The sequence below is a fragment of the Pan paniscus genome, chromosome X (assembly GCF_029289425.2).
Source record: "Pan paniscus chromosome X, NHGRI_mPanPan1-v2.0_pri, whole genome shotgun sequence".
NCBI classification, from domain to species: Eukaryota; Metazoa; Chordata; class Mammalia; order Primates; family Hominidae; genus Pan; species Pan paniscus.
In genome coordinates this window covers 1,136,072-1,159,474 of record NC_073272.2, presented here as the reverse complement: position 1 = coordinate 1,159,474, position 23,403 = coordinate 1,136,072, and the positions used below count along the sequence as shown (strand labels likewise).

At 54.6% G+C, this 23,403-nt stretch overlaps 1 protein-coding gene across 7 annotated transcripts in view; it reads right to left on the bottom strand.

Moving 5' to 3' along the window:
* LOC129395249 (granulocyte-macrophage colony-stimulating factor receptor subunit alpha) overlaps positions 1 to 23,403 on the bottom strand; it is a 90,448-nt gene that overhangs the window by 32,432 nt on the left and 34,613 nt on the right. For 5 of the 7 annotated variants that reach the window (XR_010111226.1, XM_055106248.2, XM_055106249.2 and 2 more), the window contains exons 4-9: positions 22,414 to 22,556; positions 19,882 to 20,005; positions 19,636 to 19,765; positions 17,913 to 18,085; positions 10,850 to 10,983; positions 9,253 to 9,282 (exon numbers count right to left, since the gene is read on the bottom strand). Coding sequence is in view for 4 of the 7 variants with exons in the window: in XM_055106248.2 (XP_054962223.1) it covers positions 9,253 to 9,282; positions 10,850 to 10,983; positions 17,913 to 18,085; positions 19,636 to 19,765; positions 19,882 to 20,005; positions 22,414 to 22,556 (734 nt within the window). In the remaining 3 variants the exon portion in view is untranslated. Of the gene's footprint in view, positions 1 to 9,252; positions 9,283 to 10,849; positions 10,984 to 17,912; positions 18,086 to 19,635; positions 19,766 to 19,881; positions 20,006 to 22,413; positions 22,557 to 23,403 lie in introns of those variants that run through there. The other 2 variants (XR_008622740.2, XR_008622741.2) reach the window with 1 other exon arrangement.

The window sequence follows — 23,403 nt, the reverse complement described above, 5'->3', positions numbered from 1 at the left end:
CTGTAGGGTTACGCTGGAGGTCGTCAGTAGGGGACTGTAGGGGTCCTGAGTAGGGGACTGTAGGGGTCGTGAGTAGGGGACTGTAGGGGTCGTGAGTAGGGGACTGTAGGGGTGGTGAGTAGGGGACTGTAGCGTTACACTAGGTGTGGTGAGTAAGGGACTGTAGGGTTACGCTGGAGGTCGTCAGTAGGGGACTGTAGGGGTCCTGAGTAGGGGACTGTAGGGGTCGTGAGTAGGGGACTGTAGGGGTCGTGAGTAGGGGACTGTAGGGGTGGTGAGTAGGGGACTGTAGCGTTACACTAGGTGTGGTGAGTAAGGGACTGTAGGGTTACGCTGGAGGTCGTCAGTAGGGGACTGTAGGGGTCGTGAGTAGGGGACTGTAGGGGTCGTGAGTAGGGGACTGTAGCGTTACACTAGGTGTGGTGAGTAGGGCACTGTAGGGTTACGCTGGAGGTCGTCAGTAGGGGACTGTAGGGGTCGTGAGTAGGGGACTGTAGGGGTCGTGAGTAGGGGACTGTAGGGGTCGTGAGTAGGGGACTGTAGGGGTCGTGAGTAGGGGACTCTAGAGTTACACTAGGTGTGGTGAGTAAGGGACTGTAGGGTTACGCTGGAGGTCGTCAGTAGGGGACTGTAGGGGTCGTCAGTAGGGGACTGTAAGGGTCGTGAGTAGGGGACTCGAGAGTTACACTAGGTGTGGTGAGTAAGGGACTGTAGGGTTACGCTGGAGGTCGTCAGTAGGGGACTGTAGGGGTCGTCAGTAGGGGACTGTAGGGGTCGTCAGTAGGGGACACTAGAGTTACACTAGGTGTGGTGAGTAAGGGACTGTAGGGTTACGCTGGAGGTCGTCAGTAGGGGACTGTAGGGGTCATGAGTAGGGGACTGTAGGGTTACACTAGGTGTGGTGAGTAGGGGACTGTAGGGTTATGCTGGAGGTCGTCAGTAGGAGACTGTAGGGGTCGTGAGTAGGGGACTGTAGCGTTACACTAGGTGTGGTGAGTAGGGCACTGTAGGGTTACGCTGGAGGTCGTCAGTAGGGGACTGTAGGGGTCGTGAGTAGGGGACTGTAGGGGTCGTGAGTAGGGGACTGTAGGGGTCGTGAGTAGGGGACTGTAGGGATCGTGAGTAGGGGACTGTAGGGTTCCGCCAGGGGTCATGGGTAGGAGACTGTAGGGATCGTGAGTAGGGGACTGTAGGGTTCCGCCAGGGGTCATGGGTAGGAGACTGTAGGGGTCGTGAGTAGGGGACTGTAGCGTTACACTAGGTGTGGTGAGTAGGGCACTGTAGGGTTACGCTGGAGGTCGTCAGTAGGGGACTGTAGGGGTCGTGAGTAGGGGACTGTAGGGTTACACTAGGTGTGGTGAGTAAGGGACTGTAGGGTTATGCTGGAGGTCGTCAGTAGGAGACTGTAGGGGTCGTGAGTAGGGGACTGTAGCGTTACACTAGGTGTGGTGAGTAGGGCACTGTAGGGTTACGCTGGAGGTCGTCAGTAGGGGACTGTAGGGGTCGTGAGTAGGGGACTGTAGGGGTCGTGAGTAGGGGACTGTAGGGATCGTGAGTAGGGGACTGTAGGGTTCCGCCAGGGGTCATGGGTAGGAGACTGTAGGGATCGTGAGTAGGGGACTGTAGGGTTCCGCCAGGGGTCATGGGTAGGAGACTGTAGGGGTCGTGAGTAGGGGACTGTAGCGTTACACTAGGTGTGGTGAGTAGGGCACTGTAGGGTTACGCTGGAGGTCGTCAGTAGGGGACTGTAGGGGTCGTGAGTAGGGGACTGTAGGGTTACACTAGGTGTGGTGAGTAAGGGACTGTAGGGTTATGCTTCAGGTCGTCAGTAGGAGACTGTAGGGGTCGTGAGTAGGGGACTGTAGTGTTACACTAGGTGTGGTGAGTAGGGCACTGTAGGGTTACGCTGGAGGTCGTCAGTAGGGGACTGTAGGGGTCGTGAGTAGGGGACTGTAGCGTTACACTAGGTGTGGTGAGTAGGGCACTGTAGGGTTACGCTGGAGGTCGTCAGTAGGGGACTGTAGGGGTCGTGAGTAGGGGACTGTAGCGTTACACTAGGTGTGGTGAGTAGGGCACTGTAGGGTTACGCTGGAGGTCGTCAGTAGGGGACTGTAGGGGTCATGAGTAGGGGACTGTAGGGGTCGTGAGTAGGGGACTGTAGGGGTCGTCAGTAGGGGACTGTAGGGGTCGTCAGTAGGGGACTGTAGGGGTCGTCAGTAGGGGACTGTAGGGGTCGTGAGTAGGGGACTCTAGAGTTACACTAGGTGTGGTGAGTAAGGGACTGTAGGGTTACGCTGGAGGTCGTCAGTAGGGGACTGTAGGGGTCGTCAGTAGGGGACTGTAGGGGTCGTGAGTAGGGGACTCTAGAGTTACACTAGGTGTGGTGAGTAAGGGACTGTAGGGTTACGCTGGAGGTCGTCAGTAGGGGACTGTAGGGGTCATGAGTAGGGGACTGTAGGGTTACACTAGGTGTGGTGAGTAGGGGACTGTAGGGTTATGCTGGAGGTCGTCAGTAGGAGACTGTAGGGGTCGTGAGTAGGGGACTGTAGCGTTACACTAGGTGTGGTGAGTAGGGCACTGTAGGGTTACGCTGGAGGTCGTCAGTAGGGGACTGTAGGGGTCGTGAGTAGGGGACTGTAGGGGTCGTGAGTAGGGGACTGTAGGGGTCGTCAGTAGGGGACTGTAGGGGTCGTCAGTAGGGGACTGTAGGGGTCGTGAGTAGGGGACTGTAGGGGTCGTGAGTAGGGGACTGTAGCGTTACACTAGGTGTGGTGAGTAGGGCACTGTAGGGTTACGCTGGAGGTCGTCAGTAGGGGACTGTAGGGGTCGTGAGTAGGGGACTGTAGCGTTACACTAGGTGTGGTGAGTAGGGCACTGTAGGGTTACGCTGGAGGTCGTCAGTAGGGGACTGTAGGGGTCATGAGTAGGGGACTGTAGGGGTCGTGAGTAGGGGACTGTAGGGGTCGTCAGTAGGGGACTGTAGGGGTCGTCAGTAGGGGACTGTAGGGGTCGTCAGTAGGGGACTGTAGGGGTCGTGAGTAGGGGACTCTAGAGTTACACTAGGTGTGGTGAGTAAGGGACTGTAGGGTTACGCTGGAGGTCGTCAGTAGGGGACTGTAGGGGTCGTCAGTAGGGGACTGTAGGGGTCGTGAGTAGGGGACTCTAGAGTTACACTAGGTGTGGTGAGTAAGGGACTGTAGGGTTACGCTGGAGGTCGTCAGTAGGGGACTGTAGGGGTCATGAGTAGGGGACTGTAGGGTTACACTAGGTGTGGTGAGTAGGGGACTGTAGGGTTATGCTGGAGGTCGTCAGTAGGAGACTGTAGGGGTCGTGAGTAGGGGACTGTAGCGTTACACTAGGTGTGGTGAGTAGGGCACTGTAGGGTTACGCTGGAGGTCGTCAGTAGGGGACTGTAGGGGTCGTGAGTAGGGGACTGTAGGGGTCGTGAGTAGGGGACTGTAGGGGTCGTCAGTAGGGGACTGTAGGGGTCGTCAGTAGGGGACTGTAGGGGTCGTCAGTAGGGGACTGTAGGGGTCGTGAGTAGGGGACTCTAGAGTTACACTAGGTGTGGTGAGTAAGGGACTGTAGGGTTACGCTGGAGGTCGTCAGTAGGGGACTGTAGGGGTCGTCAGTAGGGGACTGTAGGGGTCGTGAGTAGGGGACTCTAGAGTTACACTAGGTGTGGTGAGTAAGGGACTGTAGGGTTACGCTGGAGGTCGTCAGTAGGGGACTGTAGGGGTCATGAGTAGGGGACTGTAGGGTTACACTAGGTGTGGTGAGTAGGGGACTGTAGGGTTATGCTGGAGGTCGTCAGTAGGAGACTGTAGGGGTCGTGAGTAGGGGACTGTAGCGTTACACTAGGTGTGGTGAGTAGGGCACTGTAGGGTTACGCTGGAGGTCGTCAGTAGGGGACTGTAGGGGTCGTGAGTAGGGGACTGTAGGGGTCGTGAGTAGGGGACTGTAGGGGTCGTGAGTAGGGGACTGTAGGGATCGTGAGTAGGGGACTGTAGGGTTCCGCCAGGGGTCATGGGTAGGAGACTGTAGGGATCGTGAGTAGGGGACTGTAGGGTTCCGCCAGGGGTCATGGGTAGGAGACTGTAGGGGTCGTGAGTAGGGGACTGTAGCGTTACACTAGGTGTGGTGAGTAGGGCACTGTAGGGTTACGCTGGAGGTCGTCAGTAGGGGACTGTAGGGGTCGTGAGTAGGGGACTGTAGGGTTACACTAGGTGTGGTGAGTAAGGGACTGTAGGGTTATGCTGGAGGTCGTCAGTAGGAGACTGTAGGGGTCGTGAGTAGGGGACTGTAGCGTTACACTAGGTGTGGTGAGTAGGGCACTGTAGGGTTACGCTGGAGGTCGTCAGTAGGGGACTGTAGGGGTCGTGAGTAGGGGACTGTAGGGGTCGTGAGTAGGGGACTGTAGGGATCGTGAGTAGGGGACTGTAGGGTTCCGCCAGGGGTCATGGGTAGGAGACTGTAGGGATCGTGAGTAGGGGACTGTAGGGTTCCGCCAGGGGTCATGGGTAGGAGACTGTAGGTGTCGTGAGTAGGGGACTGTAGCGTTACACTAGGTGTGGTGAGTAGGGCACTGTAGGGTTACGCTGGAGGTCGTCAGTAGGGGACTGTAGGGGTCGTGAGTAGGGGACTGTAGGGTTACACTAGGTGTGGTGAGTAGGGGACTGTAGGGTTATGCTGGAGGTCGTCAGTAGGAGACTGTAGGGGTCGTGAGTAGGGGACTGTAGCGTTACACTAGGTGTGGTGAGTAGGGCACTGTAGGGTTACGCTGGAGGTCGTCAGTAGGGGACTGTAGGGGTCGTGAGTAGGGGACTGTAGGGGTCGTGAGTAGGGGACTGTAGGGATCGTGAGTAGGGGACTGTAGGGTTCCGCCAGGGGTCATGGGTAGGAGACTGTAGGGATCGTGAGTAGGAGACTGTAGGGTTCCGCCAGGGGTCATGGGTAGGAGACTGTAGGGGTCGTGAGTAGGGGACTGTAGCGTTACACTAGGTGTGGTGAGTAGGGCACTGTAGGGTTACGCTGGAGGTCGTCAGTAGGGGACTGTAGGGGTCGTGAGTAGGGGACTGTAGGGTTACACTAGGTGTGGTGAGTAAGAGACTGTAGGGTTATGCTGGAGGTCGTCAGTAGGAGACTGTAGGGGTCGTGAGTAGGGGACTGTAGCGTTACACTAGGTGTGGTGAGTAGGGCACTGTAGGGTTACGCTGGAGGTCGTCAGTAGGGGACTGTAGGGGTCGTGAGTAGGGGACTGTAGGGGTCGTGAGTAGGGGACTGTAGGGATCGTGAGTAGGGGACTGTAGGGTTCCGCCAGGGGTCATGGGTAGGAGACTGTAGGGATCGTGAGTAGGGGACTGTAGGGTTCCGCCAGGGGTCATGGGTAGGAGACTGTAGGGGTCGTGAGTAGGGGACTGTAGCGTTACACTAGGTGTGGTGAGTAGGGCACTGTAGGGTTACGCTGGAGGTCGTCAGTAGGGGACTGTAGGGGTCGTGAGTAGGGGACTGTAGGGTTACACTAGGTGTGGTGAGTAAGGGACTGTAGGGTTATGCTGGAGGTCGTCAGTAGGAGACTGTAGGGGTCGTGAGTAGGGGACTGTAGTGTTACACTAGGTGTGGTGAGTAGGGCACTGTAGGGTTACGCTGGAGGTCGTCAGTAGGGGACTGTAGGGGTCATGAGTAGGGGACTGTAGGGGTCGTGAGTAGGGGACTGTAGCGTTACACTAGGTGTGGTGAGTAGGGCACTGTAGGGTTACGCTGGAGGTCGTCAGTAGGGGACTGTAGGGGTCGTGAGTAGGGGACTGTAGGGGTCGTGAGTAGGGGACTGTAGCGTTACACTAGGTGTGGTGAGTAGGGCACTGTAGGGTTACGCTGGAGGTCGTCAGTAGGGGACTGTAGGGGTCGTCAGTAGGGGACTGTAGGGGTCGTGAGTAGGGGACTGTAGGGGTCGTCAGTAGGGGACTGTAGGGGTCGTCAGTAGGGGACTGTAGGGGTCGTGAGTAGGGGACTGTAGGGTTATACTAGGTGGACGTGGGGCAGGGTCTCTTCCTGTCTACAGGGGGTCCAGGTGGTTGTGGGACAAGAGCTCCTCCTGTCTATACTGGGTCTCTGTGGAGGTGGGGCAGCGTCTCCTCCTCCTTACACTAGGTGTGGTGAGTAGGGGACTGTAGGGGTTGTGAGTAGGGGACTGTAGGGTTACGCTAGGTGTGGTGAGTAAGGGACTGTAGGGTTATGCTGGAGGTCGTCAGTAGGAGACTGTAGGGGTCGTGAGTAGGGGACTGTAGCGTTACACTAGGTGTGGTGAGTAGGGCACTGTAGGGTTACGCTGGAGGTCGTCAGTAGGGGACTGTAGGGGTCGTGAGTAGGGGACTGTAGGGGTCGTGAGTAGGGGACTGTAGGGATCATGAGTAGGGGACTGTAGGGTTCCGCCAGGGGTCATGGGTAGGAGACTGTAGGGATCGTGAGTAGGGGACTGTAGGGTTCCGCCAGGGGTCATGGGTAGGAGACTGTAGGGGTCGTGAGTAGGGGACTGTAGCGTTACACTAGGTGTGGTGAGTAGGGCACTGTAGGGTTACGCTGGAGGTCGTCAGTAGGGGACTGTAGGGGTCGTGAGTAGGGGACTGTAGGGTTACACTAGGTGTGGTGAGTAAGGGACTGTAGGGTTATGCTGGAGGTCGTCAGTAGGAGACTGTAGGGGTCGTGAGTAGGGGACTGTAGCGTTACACTAGGTGTGGTGAGTAGGGCACTGTAGGGTTACGCTGGAGGTCGTCAGTAGGGGACTGTAGGGGTCGTGAGTAGGGGACTGTAGGGGTCGTGAGTAGGGGACTGTAGGGATCGTGAGTAGGGGACTGTAGGGTTCCGCCAGGGGTCATGGGTAGGAGACTGTAGGGATCGTGAGTAGGGGACTGTAGGGTTCCGCCAGGGGTCATGGGTAGGAGACTGTAGGGGTCGTGAGTAGGGGACTGTAGCGTTACACTAGGTGTGGTGAGTAGGGCACTGTAGGGTTACGCTGGAGGTCGTCAGTAGGGGACTGTAGGGGTCGTGAGTAGGGGACTGTAGGGTTACACTAGGTGTGGTGAGTAAGGGACTGTAGGGTTATGCTGGAGGTCGTCAGTAGGAGACTGTAGGGGTCGTGAGTAGGGGACTGTAGCGTTACACTAGGTGTGGTGAGTAGGGCACTGTAGGGTTACGCTGGAGGTCGTCAGTAGGGGACTGTAGGGGTCGTGAGTAGGGGACTGTAGGGGTCGTGAGTAGGGGACTGTAGGGATCGTGAGTAGGGGACTGTAGGGTTCCGCCAGGGGTCATGGGTAGGAGACTGTAGGGATCGTGAGTAGGGGACTGTAGGGGTCGTGAGTAGGGGACTGTAGCGTTACACTAGGTGTGGTGAGTAGGGCACTGTAGGGTTACGCTGGAGGTCGTCAGTAGGGGACTGTAGGGGTCGTGAGTAGGGGACTGTAGGGGTCGTGAGTAGGGGACTGTAGCGTTACACTAGGTGTGGTGAGTAGGGCACTGTAGGGTTACGCTGGAGGTCGTCAGTAGGGGACTGTAGGGGTCGTGAGTAGGGGACTGTAGGGGTCGTGAGTAGGGGACTGTAGCGTTACACTAGGTGTGGTGAGTAGGGCACTGTAGGGTTACGCTGGAGGTCGTCAGTAGGGGACTGTAGGGGTCGTGAGTAGGGGACTGTAGGGGTCGTGAGTAGGGGACTGTAGCGTTACACTAGGTGTGGTGAGTAGGGCACTGTAGGTTTACGCTGGAGGTCGTCAGTAGGGGACTGTAGGGGTCGTGAGTAGGGGACTGTAGGGGTCGTCAGTAGGGGACTGTAGGGGTCGTGAGTAGGGGACTGTAGGGGTCGTCAGTAGGGGACTGTAGGGGTCGTCAGTAGGGGACTGTAGGGGTCGTGAGTAGGGGACTGTAGGGTTATACTAGGTGGACGTGGGGCAGGGTCTCTTCCTGTCTACAGGGGGTCCAGGTGGTTGTGGGACAAGAGCTCCTCCTGTCTATACTGGGTCTCTGTGGAGGTGGGGCAGCGTCTCCTCCTCCTTACACTAGGTGTGGTGAGTAGGGGACTGTAGGGGTTGTGAGTAGGGGACTGTAGGGTTACGCTAGGTGTGGTGAGTAGGGGACTGTAGGGTTATGCTGGAGGTCGTCAGTAGTAGACTGTAGGGGTCGTGAGTAGGGGACTGTAGGGTTATACTAGGTGGACGTGGGGCAGGGTCTCTTCCTGTCTACAGGGGGTCCAGGTGGTTGTGGGACAAGAGCTCCTCCTGTCTATACTGGGTCTCTGTGGAGGTGGGGCAGCGTCTCCTCCTCCTTACACTAGGTGTGGTGAGTAGGGGACTGTAGGGGTTGTGAGTAGGGGACTGTAGGGTTACGCTAGGTGTGGTGAGTAGGGGACTGTAGGGTTACGCTGGAGGTCGTCAGTAGGGGACTGTAGGGGTCGTCAGTAGGGGACTGTAGGGGTCGTGAGTAGGGGACTGTAGGGGTCGTCAGTAGGGGACTGTAGGGGTCGTCAGTAGGAGACTGTAGGGGTCGTGAGTAGGGGACTGTAGGGTTATACTAGGTGGACGTGGGGCAGGGTCTCTTCCTGTCTACAGGGGGTCCAGGTGGTTGTGGGACAAGAGCTCCTCCTGTCTATACTGGGTCTCTGTGGAGGTGGGGCAGCGTCTCCTCCTCCTTACACTAGGTGTGGTGAGTAGGGGACTGTAGGGTTACGCTGGAGGTCGTCAGTAGGGGACTGTAGGGGTCGTGAGTAGGGGACTGTAGGGGTCGTGAGTAGGGGACTGTAGCGTTACACTAGGTGTGGTGAGTAGGGCACTGTAGGGTTACGCTGGAGGTCGTCAGTAGGGGACTGTAGGGGTCGTCAGTAGGGGACTGTAGGGGTCGTGAGTAGGGGACTGTAGGGGTCGTCAGTAGGGGACTGTAGGGGTCGTCAGTAGGGGACTGTAGGGGTCGTCAGTAGGGGACTGTAGGGGTCGTGAGTAGGGGACTGTAGGGTTAAACTAGGTGGACGTGGGGCAGGGTCTCTTCCTGTCTACAGGGGGTCCAGGTGGTTGTGGGACAAGAGCTCCTCCTGTCTATACTGGGTCTCTGTGGAGCTGGGGCAGGGTCTCCTCCTCCTTACACTAGGTGTGGTGAGTAGGGGACTGTAGGGTTATGCTGGAGGTCGTCAGTAGGGGACTGTAGGGGTCGTGAGTAGGGGACCGTAGGGTTACGCTGAGGGTTGTCAGTAGGGTCTGTGGTTTCACTTACCAGCAGGTTTTCCGTGCCAGGCTGGGTATTCTAGAAACAAAACAAAACACAACACAAGGCTCACTGTTTCCATTTCTAAAACACTGTAGATGGTTCACACAGTGTCTCCCCTGGTGTGGGCACCGAATGGGAAGGAGTCCCTGCGGAGTGGCAGGCAGGTCTCCCTCCACAAACCCCGAATCTACAAGACAGGTAGGATGAGGAGCTGCAAACACAGAAGTTTTCCTGGCCAGGTATCTTCCTGTAACCCATCCAGAAAGGTCCCACTGGCCTTGGGGCATGGTATTCTCCTGTCGTCCAGGTAGACATGGAGAGTCTCTCCTTCTTGTCTACACTGCGTCCAGGTGGTTGTGGGACAAGAGCTCCTCCTGTCTACACTGCGTCCAGGTGGTTGTGGGACAAGATCTCCTCTTGTCTACACTGGATCGAGGTGGACATGGGGCAGGGTTTCTTCCTGTCTACACGGCGTCCAGGTGGTTGTGGGACAAGATCTCCTCTTGTCTACACTGGATCGAGGTGGATGTGGGGCAGGGTTTCTTCCTGTCTACACTGGGTCCAGGTAGTTGTGGGACAAGAGCTCCTCCTGTCTACACTGGGTCTCCATGGAGGTGGGGCAGGGTCTCCTTCTTTCTACACTGCGTGTAGGTGGAGGTGGGGCAGGGTCTCCTCCTGTCTACACTGGGTCCAGGTAGACATGGGGCAGTCTCTCCTTCTTGTCTACACTGGGTCCAGGTGGTTGTGGGACAAGAGCTCCTCCTGTCTACACTGGATTGAGGTGGATGTGAGGCAGGGTCTCTTCTTGTCTACACTGGGTCCAGGTGGTAGTGGGACAAGATCTCCTCTTGTCTACACTGGATCGAGGTGGACATGAGGCAGTCTCTCTTCCTGTCTACACTGGGTCCAGGTGGTTCTGAGACAAGAACTCCTCCTGTCTACACTGGGTCTCCGTGGAGGTGTGGCAGGGTCTCTTCCTGTCTACACTGGGTGTAGGTGGAGGTGGGGTCAGGTCTCCTCCTGTCTACACTGGGTCCAGGTAGACATGGAGAGTCTCTCCTTCTTGTCTACACTGGGTCCAGGTGGTTGTGGGACAAGATCTCCTCTTGTCTACACTGGATCGAGGTGGACGTGAGGCAGTCTCTCTTCCTGTCTACACTGGGTCCAGGTAGTTGTGGGACAAGCGCTCCTCCTGTCTACACTGGGTCTCCGTGGAGGTGGGGCAGGGTCTCCTCCTATCTACACTGGGTCCAGGGAGACATGGGGCAGGGTCTCCTTCTGTCTACACTGCGTCCAACTGGAGGTGGACCAGAGGCTCTCCTTGCTGGTGGCATCGTCCCCCACACCTCCCGGTCCACTTCCTGGTTCCATGGTTGCAGGATCATCCTTGTCCACCCTCCCTGCAACCTCTTTCAAGGTGGCTTCACAGGCCACAGACGCTTCACCTCTTCCTCCGCTACCCGAAGTGCGTTCACCCCAGAGTCACCGCTCACCACCCACCCATCCTTCCCCCAGGCCACTTCCCCGGGATTCCCAGGCTCCTGTGCGGGCGTGTCCCGTACGCCTCCCTCCTGGTGCCCAGCCCCGGGGAGCTCTCACCGACCTTTCTGTGGACGTCCAGCTGGTACTGAAAGTCCAGGTACGACAGCTTCTGATAGGTCCTGGGCTGTTTCCACCGTACGAGGCAGTGCGTCGTGTTGCAACGTACGGTGACATTGCTGGGAGGGTTGAATCGTTCTGTAACGAGGGCGCAGGACACACCCCTGAACCCGAGAGGTCCTGTCTACACTGGGTCCAGGTGGAGGTGGGGCAGGGTCTCCTCCTGTCTACACTGGGTCCAGGTGGAGGTGGTGCAGAGTCTCCTCCTGTCTACACTGGGTCCAGGTGGAGGTGGGGCAGGGTCTCCTCCTGTCTACACTGGGTCCAGGTGGAGGTGGTGCAGAGTCTCCTCCTGTCTACACTGGGTCCAGGTGGAGGTGGAGTAGGGACACCTCTTTGACTACACTGGGTCCAGGTGGAGATGGGGCAGGGTCTCCTCCTGTCTACACTGGGTCCAGGTGGAGGTGGGGCAGGGTCTCCTCCTGTCTACACTGGGTCCAGGTGGAGGTGGTGCAGAGTCTCCTCCTGTCTACACTGGGTCCAGGTGGAGGTGGAGTAGGGACACCTCTTTGACTACACTGGGTCCAGGTGGAGATGGGGCAGGGTCTCCTCCTGTCTACACTGGGTCCAGGTGGAGGTGGGGCAGGGTCTCCTCCTGTCTACACTGGGTCCAGGTGGAGGTGGGGCAGAGTCTCCTCCTGTCTACACTGGGTCCAGGTGGAGGTGGAGTAGGGACACCTCTTTGACTACACTGGGTCCAGGTGGAGATGGGGCAGGGTCTCCTCCTGTCTACACTGGGTCCAGGTGGAGGTGGGACAGGGTCTCCTCCTGTCTACACTGGGTCCAGGTGGAGGTGGCGCAGAGTCTCCTCCTGTCTACACTGGGTCCAGGTGGAGGTGGTGCAGAGTCTCCTCCTGTCTACACTGGGTCCAGGTGGAGATGGGGCAGGGTCTCCTCCTGTCTACACTGGGTCCAGGTGGAGGTGGGGCAGGGTCTCCTCCTGTCTACACTGGGTCCAGGTGGAGGTGGCGCAGAGTCTCCTCCTGTCTACACTGGGTCCAGGTGGAGGTGGTGCAGAGTCTCCTCCTGTCTACACTGGGTCCAGGTGGAGGTGGGGCAGGGTCTCCTCTCATCTACACTCGGTCCAGGTGGATGTGGACTAGGGACACCTCTTTGTCTACACTGGGTCCAGGTGGAGATGGGGCAGGGTCTCCTCCCGTCTACACTGGGTCCAGGTAGATATGGAGTAGAGACACCTCTTTGTCTACGCTGGGTCCAGGTGGAGGTGGGGCAGGGTCTCCTCCTGTCTACACTGGGTCCAGGTAAATGTGGAGTAGAGACACCTCTTTGTCTACTCTGTGTAGGGAAAAGAAAGAGAGATCAGGGGGCCGGGCGCGGTGGCTCACGCCTGTAATACCAGCACTTTGGGAGGCCGAGGCGGGCGGATCATGAGGTCAGGAGATCAAGACCATCCTGGCTAACACGGTGAAACCCCGTCTCTACTAAAAATCCAAAAAAATTAGCCGGGCGTGGTGGTGGCGCCTATAGTCTCAGCTACTCGGGAGGCTGAGGCAGGAGAATGGCGTGAACCCGGGAGGCAGAGGTTGCAGTGAGCCGAGATCGCGCCACCGCACTCCAGCCTGGGTGGGCGACAGAGCAAGACTCTGTCTCAGAAAAACAATCAAACAAACAAACAAACAAAACAAAAAAGATCAGACTGTTACTGTGTCTATGTAGAAAGGAAGGTAAGAAACTCCGTTTTGATCTGTATTTTGAACCACTGTTTTGCCTTGAGACGCTGTTAAGCTGTAACTGTAGCCCCAACACTGTGCTCACAGAAACATGTGCTGTGTCTTGTTAGTAGGTTTGCAGGCAGCATGCTTGGTAAAAGTCATCGCCATTCTCCATTCTCTATTAACCAGGGACACCATGCACTGCGGAAAGCCACAGGGACCTGTGCCCGAGAGAGCCTGGGTATCGTCTGAGGGTTCCCCCCACTGAGACAGCCTGAGATATGGCCTCGTGGGAAGGGAAAGATGGGACCGTCCCCCAGCCCGACACCCATAAAGGGTCTGTGCTGAAGAGGAAGTCGTGTCGCGGTTGAGATAAGAGGAAGCCCTCCGTCTCCTGCCTGCCCCTGGGAATGGAATGTCTCCGTGTAAAACCCGATCGTACATTCGTTCTATTCTGAGACAGGAGAAAACCGCCCTGTGGCTGGAGGCGAGCTATGCTGGTGGCGATACTGCTCTGTGACTCTTTGCTACACGGATGTTTGCGTGGAGAGAAGCATAAATCTGGCCTGCGTGCGCAACCAGGCACAGTAGCTTCCCTTGAACTTATTTGTGACACAGATTCCTTTGCTCATATGTCTTCCTGACCTTCTCCCGACTATCACCCTGTCCTTCTGCCACATTCCCCTTGCCGAGATAGTGAAAATAGTAAGCAATCAATACTGAGAGAACTCAGAGACCGGTGCAGGTCCTCCGTATGCTGAGCGCCGGTCCCCTGGGCTCACTGTTCTTTCTCTATACTTTGTCTCTGTGTCTTATTTCTTTTCTCAGTCTCTCGTCCCACCTGACGACAAATACCCACATGTGTGGAAGGGCTGGTCGCCTTCACACGGGGTCCAGGTAGAGGTGGGGCAGGGTCTCCTGTCTACACTGGGTCCACGTAAATGTGGAGTAGGGACACCTCTTTGTCTACACTGGGTCCAGGTGGAGGTGGTGCAGTCTCCTCCTGTCTACACTGGGTCCAGGTGGACGTGGAGTAGGGACACCTCTTTGTCTACACTGGGTCCAGGTGGAGGTGGTGCAGGGTCTCCTGTCTACACTGTGTCCAGGTAAATGTGGAGTAGGGACACCTCTTTGTCTACACTGGATCCAGGTGGAGGTGGTGCAGGGTCTCCTTCTGTCTACACTGGGTAAAGTGGAGGTGGTACAGGGTCTCCTCCTGTCTACACTGGGCCCAGGTGGGCGTGGAGTAGGGACATCTCTTTGTCTACACTGGGTCCAGGTGGAGGTGGTGCAGGGTCTCCTTCTGTCTACACTGGGTAAAGTGGAGGTGGTACAGGGTCTCCTCCTGTCTAAACTGGGCCCAGGTGGGCGTGGAGTAGGGACATCTCTTTGTCTACACTGGGTCCAGGTGGAGGTGGTACAGGGTCTCCTGTCTACACTGGGTCCACGTAAATGTGGAGTAGGGACACCTCTTTGTCTACACTGGGTCCAGGTGGAGGTGGTACAGGGTCTCCTTCTGTCTACACTGGGCCCAGGTAAATGTGGAGTAGGACACCTCTTTGTCTACACTGGGTCCAGGTGGAGGTGGTGCAGTCTCCTCCTGTCTACACTGGGTCCAGGTGGACGTGGAGTAGGGACACCTCTTTGTCTACACTGGGTCCAGGTGGAGGTGGTGCAGGGTCTCCTGTCTACACTGTGTCCAGGTAAATGTGGAGTAGGGACACCTCTTTGTCTACACTGGATCCAGGTGGAGGTGGTGCAGGGTCTCCTTCTGTCTACACTGGGTAAAGTGGAGGTGGTACAGGGTCTCCTCCTGTCTACACTGGGCCCAGGTGGGCGTGGAGTAGGGACATCTCTTTGTCTACACTGGGTCCAGGTGGAGGTGGTGCAGGGTCTCCTTCTGTCTACACTGGGTAAAGTGGAGGTGGTACAGGGTCTCCTCCTGTCTACACTGGGCCCAGGTGGGCGTGGAGTAGGGACATCTCTTTGTCTACACTGGGTCCAGGTGGAGGTGGTACAGGGTCTCCTGTCTACACTGGGTCCACGTAAATGTGGAGTAGGGACACCTCTTTGTCTACACTGGGTCCAGGTGGAGGTGGTACAGGGTCTCCTTCTGTCTACACTGGGCCCAGGTAAATGTGGAGTAGGACACCTCTTTGTCTACACTGGGTCCAGGTGGAGGTGGTGCAGTCTCCTCCTGTCTACACTGGGTCCAGGTGGACGTGGAGTAGGGACACCTCTTTGTCTACACTGGGTCCAGGTGGAGGTGGTGCAGGGTCTCCTGTCTACACTGTGTCCAGGTAAATGTGGAGTAGGGACACCTCTTTGTCTACACTGGATCCAGGTGGAGGTGGTGCAGGGTCTCCTTCTGTCTACACTGGGTAAAGTGGAGGTGGTACAGGGTCTCCTCCTGTCTACACTGGGCCCAGGTGGGCGTGGAGTAGGGACATCTCTTTGTCTACACTGGGTCCAGGTGGAGGTGGTGCAGGGTCTCCTTCTGTCTACACTGGGTCCAGGTGGAGGTGGTACAGGGTCTCCTCCTGTCTACACTGGGCCCAGGTGGGCGTGGAGTAGGGACATCTCTTTGTCTACACTGGGTCCAGGTGGAGGTGGTGCAGGGTCTCCTTCTGTCTACACTGGGTAAAGTGGAGGTGGTACAGGGTCTCCTCCTGTCTACACTGGGCCCAGGTGGGCGTGGAGTAGGGACATCTCTTTGTCTACACTGGGTCCAGGTGGAGGTGGGGCAGGGTCTCCTGTCTACACTGGGTCCACGTAAATGTGGAGTAGGGACACCTCTTTGTCTACACTGGGTCCAGGTGGAGGTGGTACAGGGTCTCCTTCTGTCTACACTGGGCCCAGGTAAATGTGGAGTAGGACACCTCTTTGTCTACACTGGGTCCAGGTGGAGGTGGTGCAGTCTCCTCCTGTCTACACTGGGTCCAGGTGGACGTGGAGTAGGGACACCTCTTTGTCTACACTGGGTCCAGGTGGAGGTGGTGCAGGGTCTCCTGTCTACACTGTGTCCAGGTAAATGTGGAGTAGGGACACCTCTTTGTCTACACTGGATCCAGGTGGAGGTGGTGCAGGGTCTCCTTCTGTCTACACTGGGTAAAGTGGAGGTGGTACAGGGTCTCCTCCTGTCTACACTGGGCCCAGGTGGGCGTGGAGTAGGGACATCTCTTTGTCTACACTGGGTCCAGGTGGAGGTGGTGCAGGGTCTCCTTCTGTCTACACTGGGTAAAGTGGAGGTGGTACAGGGTCTCCTCCTGTCTACACTGGGCCCAGGTGGGCGTGGAGTAGGGACATCTCTTTGTCTACACTGGGTCCAGGTGGAGGTGGTACAGGGTCTCCTTCTGTCTACACTGGGTAAAGTGGAGGTGGTACAGGGTCTCCTCCTGTCTACACTGGGCCCAGGTGGGCGTGGAGTAGGGACATCTCTTTGTCTACACTGGGTCCAGGTGGAGGTGGTGCAGGGTCTCCTTCTGTCTACACTGGGTAAAGTGGAGGTGGTACAGGGTCTCCTCCTGTCTACACTGGGCCCAGGTGGGCGTGGAGTAGGGACATCTCTTTGTCTACACTGGATCCAGGTGGAGGTGGTGCAGGGTCTCCTTCTGTCTACACTGGGTAAAGTGGAGGTGGTACAGGGTCTCCTCCTGTCTACACTGGGCCCAGGTGGGCGTGGAGTAGGGACATCTCTTTGTCTACACTGGGTCCAGGTGGAGGTGGTGCAGGGTCTCCTTCTGTCTACACTGGGTAAAGTGGAGGTGGTACAGGGTCTCCTCCTGTCTACACTGGGCCCAGGTGGGCGTGGAGTAGGGACATCTCTTTGTCTACACTGGGTCCAGGTGGAGGTGGTGCAGGGTCTCCTTCTGTCTACACTGGGTAAAGTGGAGGTGGTACAGGGTCTCCTCCTGTCTACACTGGGCCCAGGTGGGCGTGGAGTAGGGACATCTCTTTGTCTACACTGGGTCCAGGTGGAGGTGGTGCAAGGTCTCCTTCTGTCTACACTGGGTAAAGTGGAGGTGGTACAGGGTCTCCTCCTGTCTACACTGGGCCCAGGTGGGCGTGGAGTAGGGACATCTCTTTGTCTACACTGGGTCCAGGTGGAGGTGGTGCAGGGTCTCCTCCTGTCTACACTGGGTCCAAGTGGAGATGGGGCAGCTACCATGTACAGGAGAGATACCCACTGCGGCAGGGGTTCCAGGGTGGGAGGTGGGGATGGGCTTGGTGGGCAGGAGTCACACTTCTGTGAGAGTCCTAAGCCTGAAGAGGCTGGGAACGCCCAACGGGATGAAGGAGTCCATGGGTGGGATGCGGCGGGCTTGGGAAGAGGAGAGCGTGTGGGCATATGGCACTGGCTCCAAGAGGCCAGCCAGGAGCAGGGCACTGGGACACGAAGTGGTGCTGGTGAGGAAGAAATGAAGAAAGAGGAAGGAAGGAGGAAATGAGTGAAGGAGAAGGAAGGAATGAAGAAGGGAGGGAGAGAGGGAGGGAGGGAGAGAGGGAGGGAGGGAAGGAAGAAGGGAGGGAAGGAGGAAGGAAGGAAGGAAGGAAGAAAAGGGAAGAGAGAAGAAAGGCAGAAAGGCAGGGAGGAAGGAAAGAAGGAAGGAGGTAAAGAGGGAGGTCAGGCGCGGTGGCTCACGCCTGTAATCCCAGCACTTTGGGAGGCTGAGGCAGGCGGATCATCTGAGGTCAGAAGTTCGAGACCAGCCCGGCCAAGATGGTGAAACACTGTCTCTACTAAAAATACAAAAATTAGCCGAGCGTGGTGGTGTGCACCTGTAATCCAAGCTACTAAGGAGGCTGAGACAGGAGAATCACTTGAACCTGGGAGGCAGAGGTTGCAGTGAGCTGAGATTGCACCACTGCACTCCAGCCTGGGTGACAGAGCGAGACTGTATCTCAAAAAAAGGAAAGTTAAATCAGCTCAGTTCTAATTTGTTACAGCACCAAAGTTACACAGATTTTTGTTTGTTTGTTTTTGAGACAGAGTCTTGCTCTGTCGCTCAAGCTGGAGTGCAGTGGCACAATCTCACCTCATTGCAATGTCCACCTCCTAGGTTCGAGTGATTCTCCTCAGCCTTCCGAGTAGCTGGGATTACAGGCACGTGCCACCACGCCTGGCTAATTTTTGTATTTTTAGTAGAGATGGGGTTTCCCCATGTTGGTCAGGCTGGTCTTGAACACCCGATCTCAGGTGATCGGCCTGCCTCGGCCTCCCAAAGTGCTGAGATTACAGGTGTGAGACACCACACCTGGCCTCAGTTACACAGATTTTAAGGCAAATTCCATTTCACCTATAAACAATAGGAAAATCATATGTGTTATTCTCACCTATTTTCTTTGTGTCCAAAAGTGAATCAAAGAATTGGATGCCAATTTCTCGGCTGGTTCCGTTAACCAGAAAGTAATTGCGAGACGTTAATCCTGACAGGTTATCCAGGTGACATCCCACATGGGTTCCTGAGTCTTGTATGTAATAAGGACACCGGATCTCCCTCCTTCTCCTGAAAGATTAGAAAGTGCTCAGAGAGCAATCAGGAAAACAAAACAAAACACAAAAACACAAAACAAAACAAAAACAATCACAAAACAAAACACAAAAACACAAAACAAAAACACAAAACAAAAAAACACAAAAACACAAAACAAAACACAAAACAAAAACACAAAAACACAAAACAAAACAAAAACACAAAACAAAACATAAAAACACAAAACACAAAACAAAACAAAAACAAACACGAAACAAAACACAAAAACACAAAACAAAAACACAAAACAAAACACAAAAACACAAAATAAAACACAAAACACAAAACAAAAACACAAAAACACAAAACAAAAACAAACACAAAACAAAACACAAAAACACAAAACACAAAAACACAAAACAAAACAAAAACACAAAACACAAAAACACAAAACAAAACACAAAAACACAAAACAAAACAAAAACAAAAACAAAACAAAACACAAAAACACAAAACAAAACAAAATGAAACAAAAACACAAAAACACAAAACAAAAACAAACACAAAACAAAACAAAAACACAAAACAAAAACACTAAAACACAAACAAAAAAACAAAACAAAACAAAAACAAACACAACACAAAACAAAAACACAAAACAAAACAAAAACAAACACAAAACAAAACACAAAACAAAACAAAAACACAAAAAACAAAAACACAAAAACACAAAACACCACAAAAACATGCAACCAAAAAAACACAAAAACAAAAGAAAAACACAGAAACACAAAACAAAACAAGAACACAAAAACACAAGGCAAAACAAAAAGAAACACAAAACAAAACAAAAAACACAAAACAAAACAAAAAACACAAAACAAAACAACAACAACAAAAAACAGTCCAGGTGCAGTGGCTCACGCCTGTAATCCCAGCACTTTGGGGAGGTTGAGGCAGGCAGATCACTTGAGGTCAGGAGTTCGAGACCAACCTGGCCAGCATGGTGAAACCCTGTCTCTACTAAAAATACAAAAATTAGACAGGTGTGGTGGAGTGCACCTGTAGTGCCAGCTACTTGGGAGGCTGAGGCAGGAGAATCACTTGAACCCTGGAGGGAGGCGCAGGTTGCAGGGAGCTGAGATCACATCACTACACTCCAGCCTGGGCGGGCGACAGAGCAAGACTCTGTCTCTAAATACATATATGGGGCCTAGTGTGGTGGCTCACGCCTGTAATCCCAACACTTTGGGAGGCCAAGGCAGGCAGACCACTTCAGCTCAGGAGTTCGAGACCAACCTGGGCAACATGGCAAAACCCCGTCTCTACTAAAAATACAAAATTTAGCTGGATGTGGTGGCGGGTGCCTGGAATCCCAGCTACCTGGGAAGCTGAGGCAGGAAAATTGCTTGAACCCAGGAGGTCGAGGTTGCAGTGAGCCGAGGTGGCACCATTGCATTCCAGCCTGGGCAACAGAGCAAGACCATGTCTTAAAAAAAGAAAAAGGAAAAAAAGAAAACCAGCATGATTTTTTCTCCCATCCCTGCATTCCTCATAATTCTTCACATGAGGTGAACACTTACTTTGAGTTTTGTATGTACAAAAAATACTGGACGTCACGGGGGGCCGCCGGACCCCTCGCCCAGGTGCAGTTCATTAAATCCGCATTGTAGATGAAACAGGAGAAATTCTGAGCAGCAGTACCCTCCCTTCCTGGGAAGAGGTAGAAACAAAGTAATTTTCACTCCGAAGTCCAACGGGATGTACTTTGATGCTGGCGGGGTGGTGGGGCCAGTGCTGTAAACGGATCCCTGAGCTGTCCTGCTTACCTGAATTTGGATAAAGCAGTTTCTGTTGAAATCCTCTTTGACTAGTATTCACGTGAACCTCAAATGTGACTCCTCCATGCAGACAGATTTCACGAAATGTGCACGAACATTCGTTGTTACTGAGCTGAAGAATTGCAACCAGACAGAGCCGATTAGGAAACAACCTTCTGTCTCCTACAGTCTTCAGGCTGGAGTGCAGTGGCGCGATCTCAGCTCACTGCGCCCTCCGCCTTCCAGGTTCAAGCAATTCTCCTGCCTCAGCCTCCCGAGTAGCTCGGATTACAGACACCTGCCACCACACCCTGCTAATTTGTGTATTTGTAGTAGAGACAGGGTTTCACCATGTTGGCCAGGCTGGTCTCAAACTCCTGACCTCAGGTGACCCACCCGCCTCGCCCTCCCAAAGTGCTGGGATTACAGGCGTGAGCCACCACGCCCGGCCATGGTATTGGTTTTTACCTGGATTTGGCGACATGCACCTGCCTCCCTTTGTGAAATCATCCCCCTAAGCTTCCTCCGAGGACTCTGAGTGGATACGCCAAATACCAGCTTGCAGGTGAAAACTCAATCTTATACTCTAGCAGTGCTGAAAGTATCAGACTAGAGGCCAGGTGCCGTGGCTCACACCTATAATCCCAGCACTTTGGGAGGCCGAGGCGGGTGGATCACTTGAGGTCAGGAGTTCAAGACCAGCCTGGCCAACATGGTGAAACCCCATCTCTACTAAAAATTAAAAAATTAGCCAGTTGTGGTGGCAGGCACCTGTAATCCCAGCTACTCGGGAGGCTGAGGCAGGAGACTCTCTTGAAACCGGGAGGCACAGGTTGCAGTGAGCTGAGATCACGCCAGTGCACTCCAGCCTGGGCGACAGACAGAGACTCCATCCCCCCAAAAAAAGGGTCGGACATAGTGGCTCACACCTGTAATGCCAGCACTTTGGGAGGCGGAGGTGGGTGGATCACTTGAGGTCAGGAGTTCGAGACCAGCCCGGCCAACGGTGAAACCCCGTCTCTACTAAAAATACAAAAATTAGCCAGGTGTGGTGGTGGGCACCTGTAATCCCAGCTACTTGGGAGGCTGAGATAGGAGAATCGCTTGAACCCAGGAGGCACAGGTTGCAGGGAGCTGAGCTCACGCCAGTGCACTCCAGCCTGGGCGACAGAGCGAAACTCCATCTCAAAAAAAAAAAAAAAAAAAAAGTATGTCATCTGGGGTAACATAGCAAGACCACGCATCGCTCCGTGTAACATCTACCTATGGAATTGATTATCAATCTTCCAATCACCTATTATCACCTATCAGTCAATAAATCATCTATCACCTACCTATCGATCACCCATATTTCTCTCTTCCTCTCCCTCCTCCTTCTATTCTTTCTCTGTGTTTCTCCCTCCTTCCCTCCCCTCTCCCCGCTCTTCTGTCTCTGTCTCCTGTGTTCCAAAAACCCTGACCTTAATCCCTTGGGGAACCAGGACGGTGACACACTGACAACGTGACTGACACTTTACTTTCTCCGTCCTACTTCCACCACAGACCCAGGCGCACAACCAACTGCATTTGCCAGGATTTCTCTTCTCTTGGGGTAAAATACACTCTTGGGGTAAAATACGGTAACACAGGCTCTGCCTCAGGGAATCAGGCCCTGGTACACATTGTGGACATGAGCTAACAGCACTTTCCCGGTCCCCGTGAGATTATTGGCTCTGACATTTCTCCAAATACCACACTTGTGTTGTTTGTGTCTGTGGCCCTCTCGCTTTTATTTAATTGAATTTATTATTATTATTTTTTGAGACAGAGTTTTGCTCTTGTTGCCCAGGCTGGAGTGCAATGGCACCATCTCAGCTCACCGCAACCTCCGCCTCCCGAGTTCGAGTAATTCTCCTGCCTCAGCCTCCCGAGTAGCTGGGATTACAGGCACCTGCCACCACACCCAGCTCACTGCAACCTCCACCTCCCGGGTTCAAGTGATTCTCCTGCCTCAGCCTCCCAAGTAGCTGGGATTACAGATGCCTGCCACCACGCCCGACTAATTTTTGTGTTTTTAGTAGAGACAGGGTTTCACCATGTTGGTCAGCCTGGTCTTGAACTCCTGACCTCAGGTGATCCACCTGCCTCGGCCTCCCAGAGTGCTGGGATGACAAGTGTGAGCCACCACACCCGGCCTTATTTTATTTTATGAGACGGAGTCTCGCTCTGTCGCCCAGGCTGGAGTGCAATGGCACAAGCTCGACTCACTGCAACTTCCACCTCCCGGGTTCGAGTAATTCTCCTGCCCTCAGCCTCCCGAGTAGCTGGGATTACAGGCATGCACCAGCACGCCCGGCTAATTTTGTATTTGTAATAGAGATGGGGTTTCACCATGTTGGTCAGGCTGGTCTCGAACTCCCGACCTCAGGTGATCCGCCCACCTCGGCCTCCCAAAGTGCTGGGATTACAGGCGTGAGCCACCGCGCCCGGCTGGCCCTGTTGCTTTTAACTCAGAAAGGGGTGTGTAAAGGACAGGGGTTGAGCATGGGAAATTCGTCTCACCCTGGGTTCCACGACTCTGTTCTTCTTGTCAGTTAAGAAACACCTGCTGAAGGTTGTGTTTTCTTGGCAGTCCCAGCTTAAATTCATTGTCCTGGAGTCAAACCTCACATTGAGACTAGAGGCTGGTACCACTGTTCGCAGATCTGCAAGGAGCGGGCACTGGATTCAGAATTTCCTCTTTTCTTTTCCTTTTTTTTTTTTTTTTTTTTTTTGAGACGGAGTCTGGCTTTGTCTCCCAGGCTGGAGTGCAGTGGTGTGATCTCAGCTCACTGCAAGCTCCGCCATCCGGGTTCAAGTGATTCTCCTGCCTCAGCCTCCCGAGTAGCTGGGATTACAGGCGCCGACCACCATGCCCAGCTAACTTTTGTATTTTTAGTAGAGACGGGGTTTCACCATGTTGGTCAGGCTGGTCTCGAACTGCCGACCTCAGGTGATCCACCTGCCTCAGCCTCCCGAAGTGCTGGGATAACAGGCGTGAGCCACCGTGCCCGGCCGGCCCTGTTTTCTCTCCTCCCACCCGGCTCTGGGAGGTGAAGTTCAGGGCTGAAGCCTGCTGATTTTCCTCTGTCACCCACGTGGCCCCAGGACGTCCCACATCCTCAGGTATCTGTTCCTCCCTTGTCCATCTTCCCTCCTTTTCACAGCCCCCTGGCTGTTTCTGAAAAAGGAGATTTCTGCTGCAGAAACATTCGAAAATCATCTGAAGACTGGGGGTGGTGGCTCACGCCTCTAATCCCAGCACCTTGGGAGGCTGAGGCAAAAAGCTGACTTGAGCCCAGTAGGTTGGGATCCATCTGGGCAACATAGCAAGATCGCATCTCTTAAAAAAAAACAATTTTTAAAAAAATTTAAATTAGGCAGGCGTGGCGGTGCACATCTGTGGTCCCAGCTTGCTCCTTCTCCACATGGAGATGTTTACTGCAGAAATCATCAAAAACTGGCCGGGCGCGGTGGCTCACGCCTGCAATCCCAGCACTTTGGGAGGCTGAG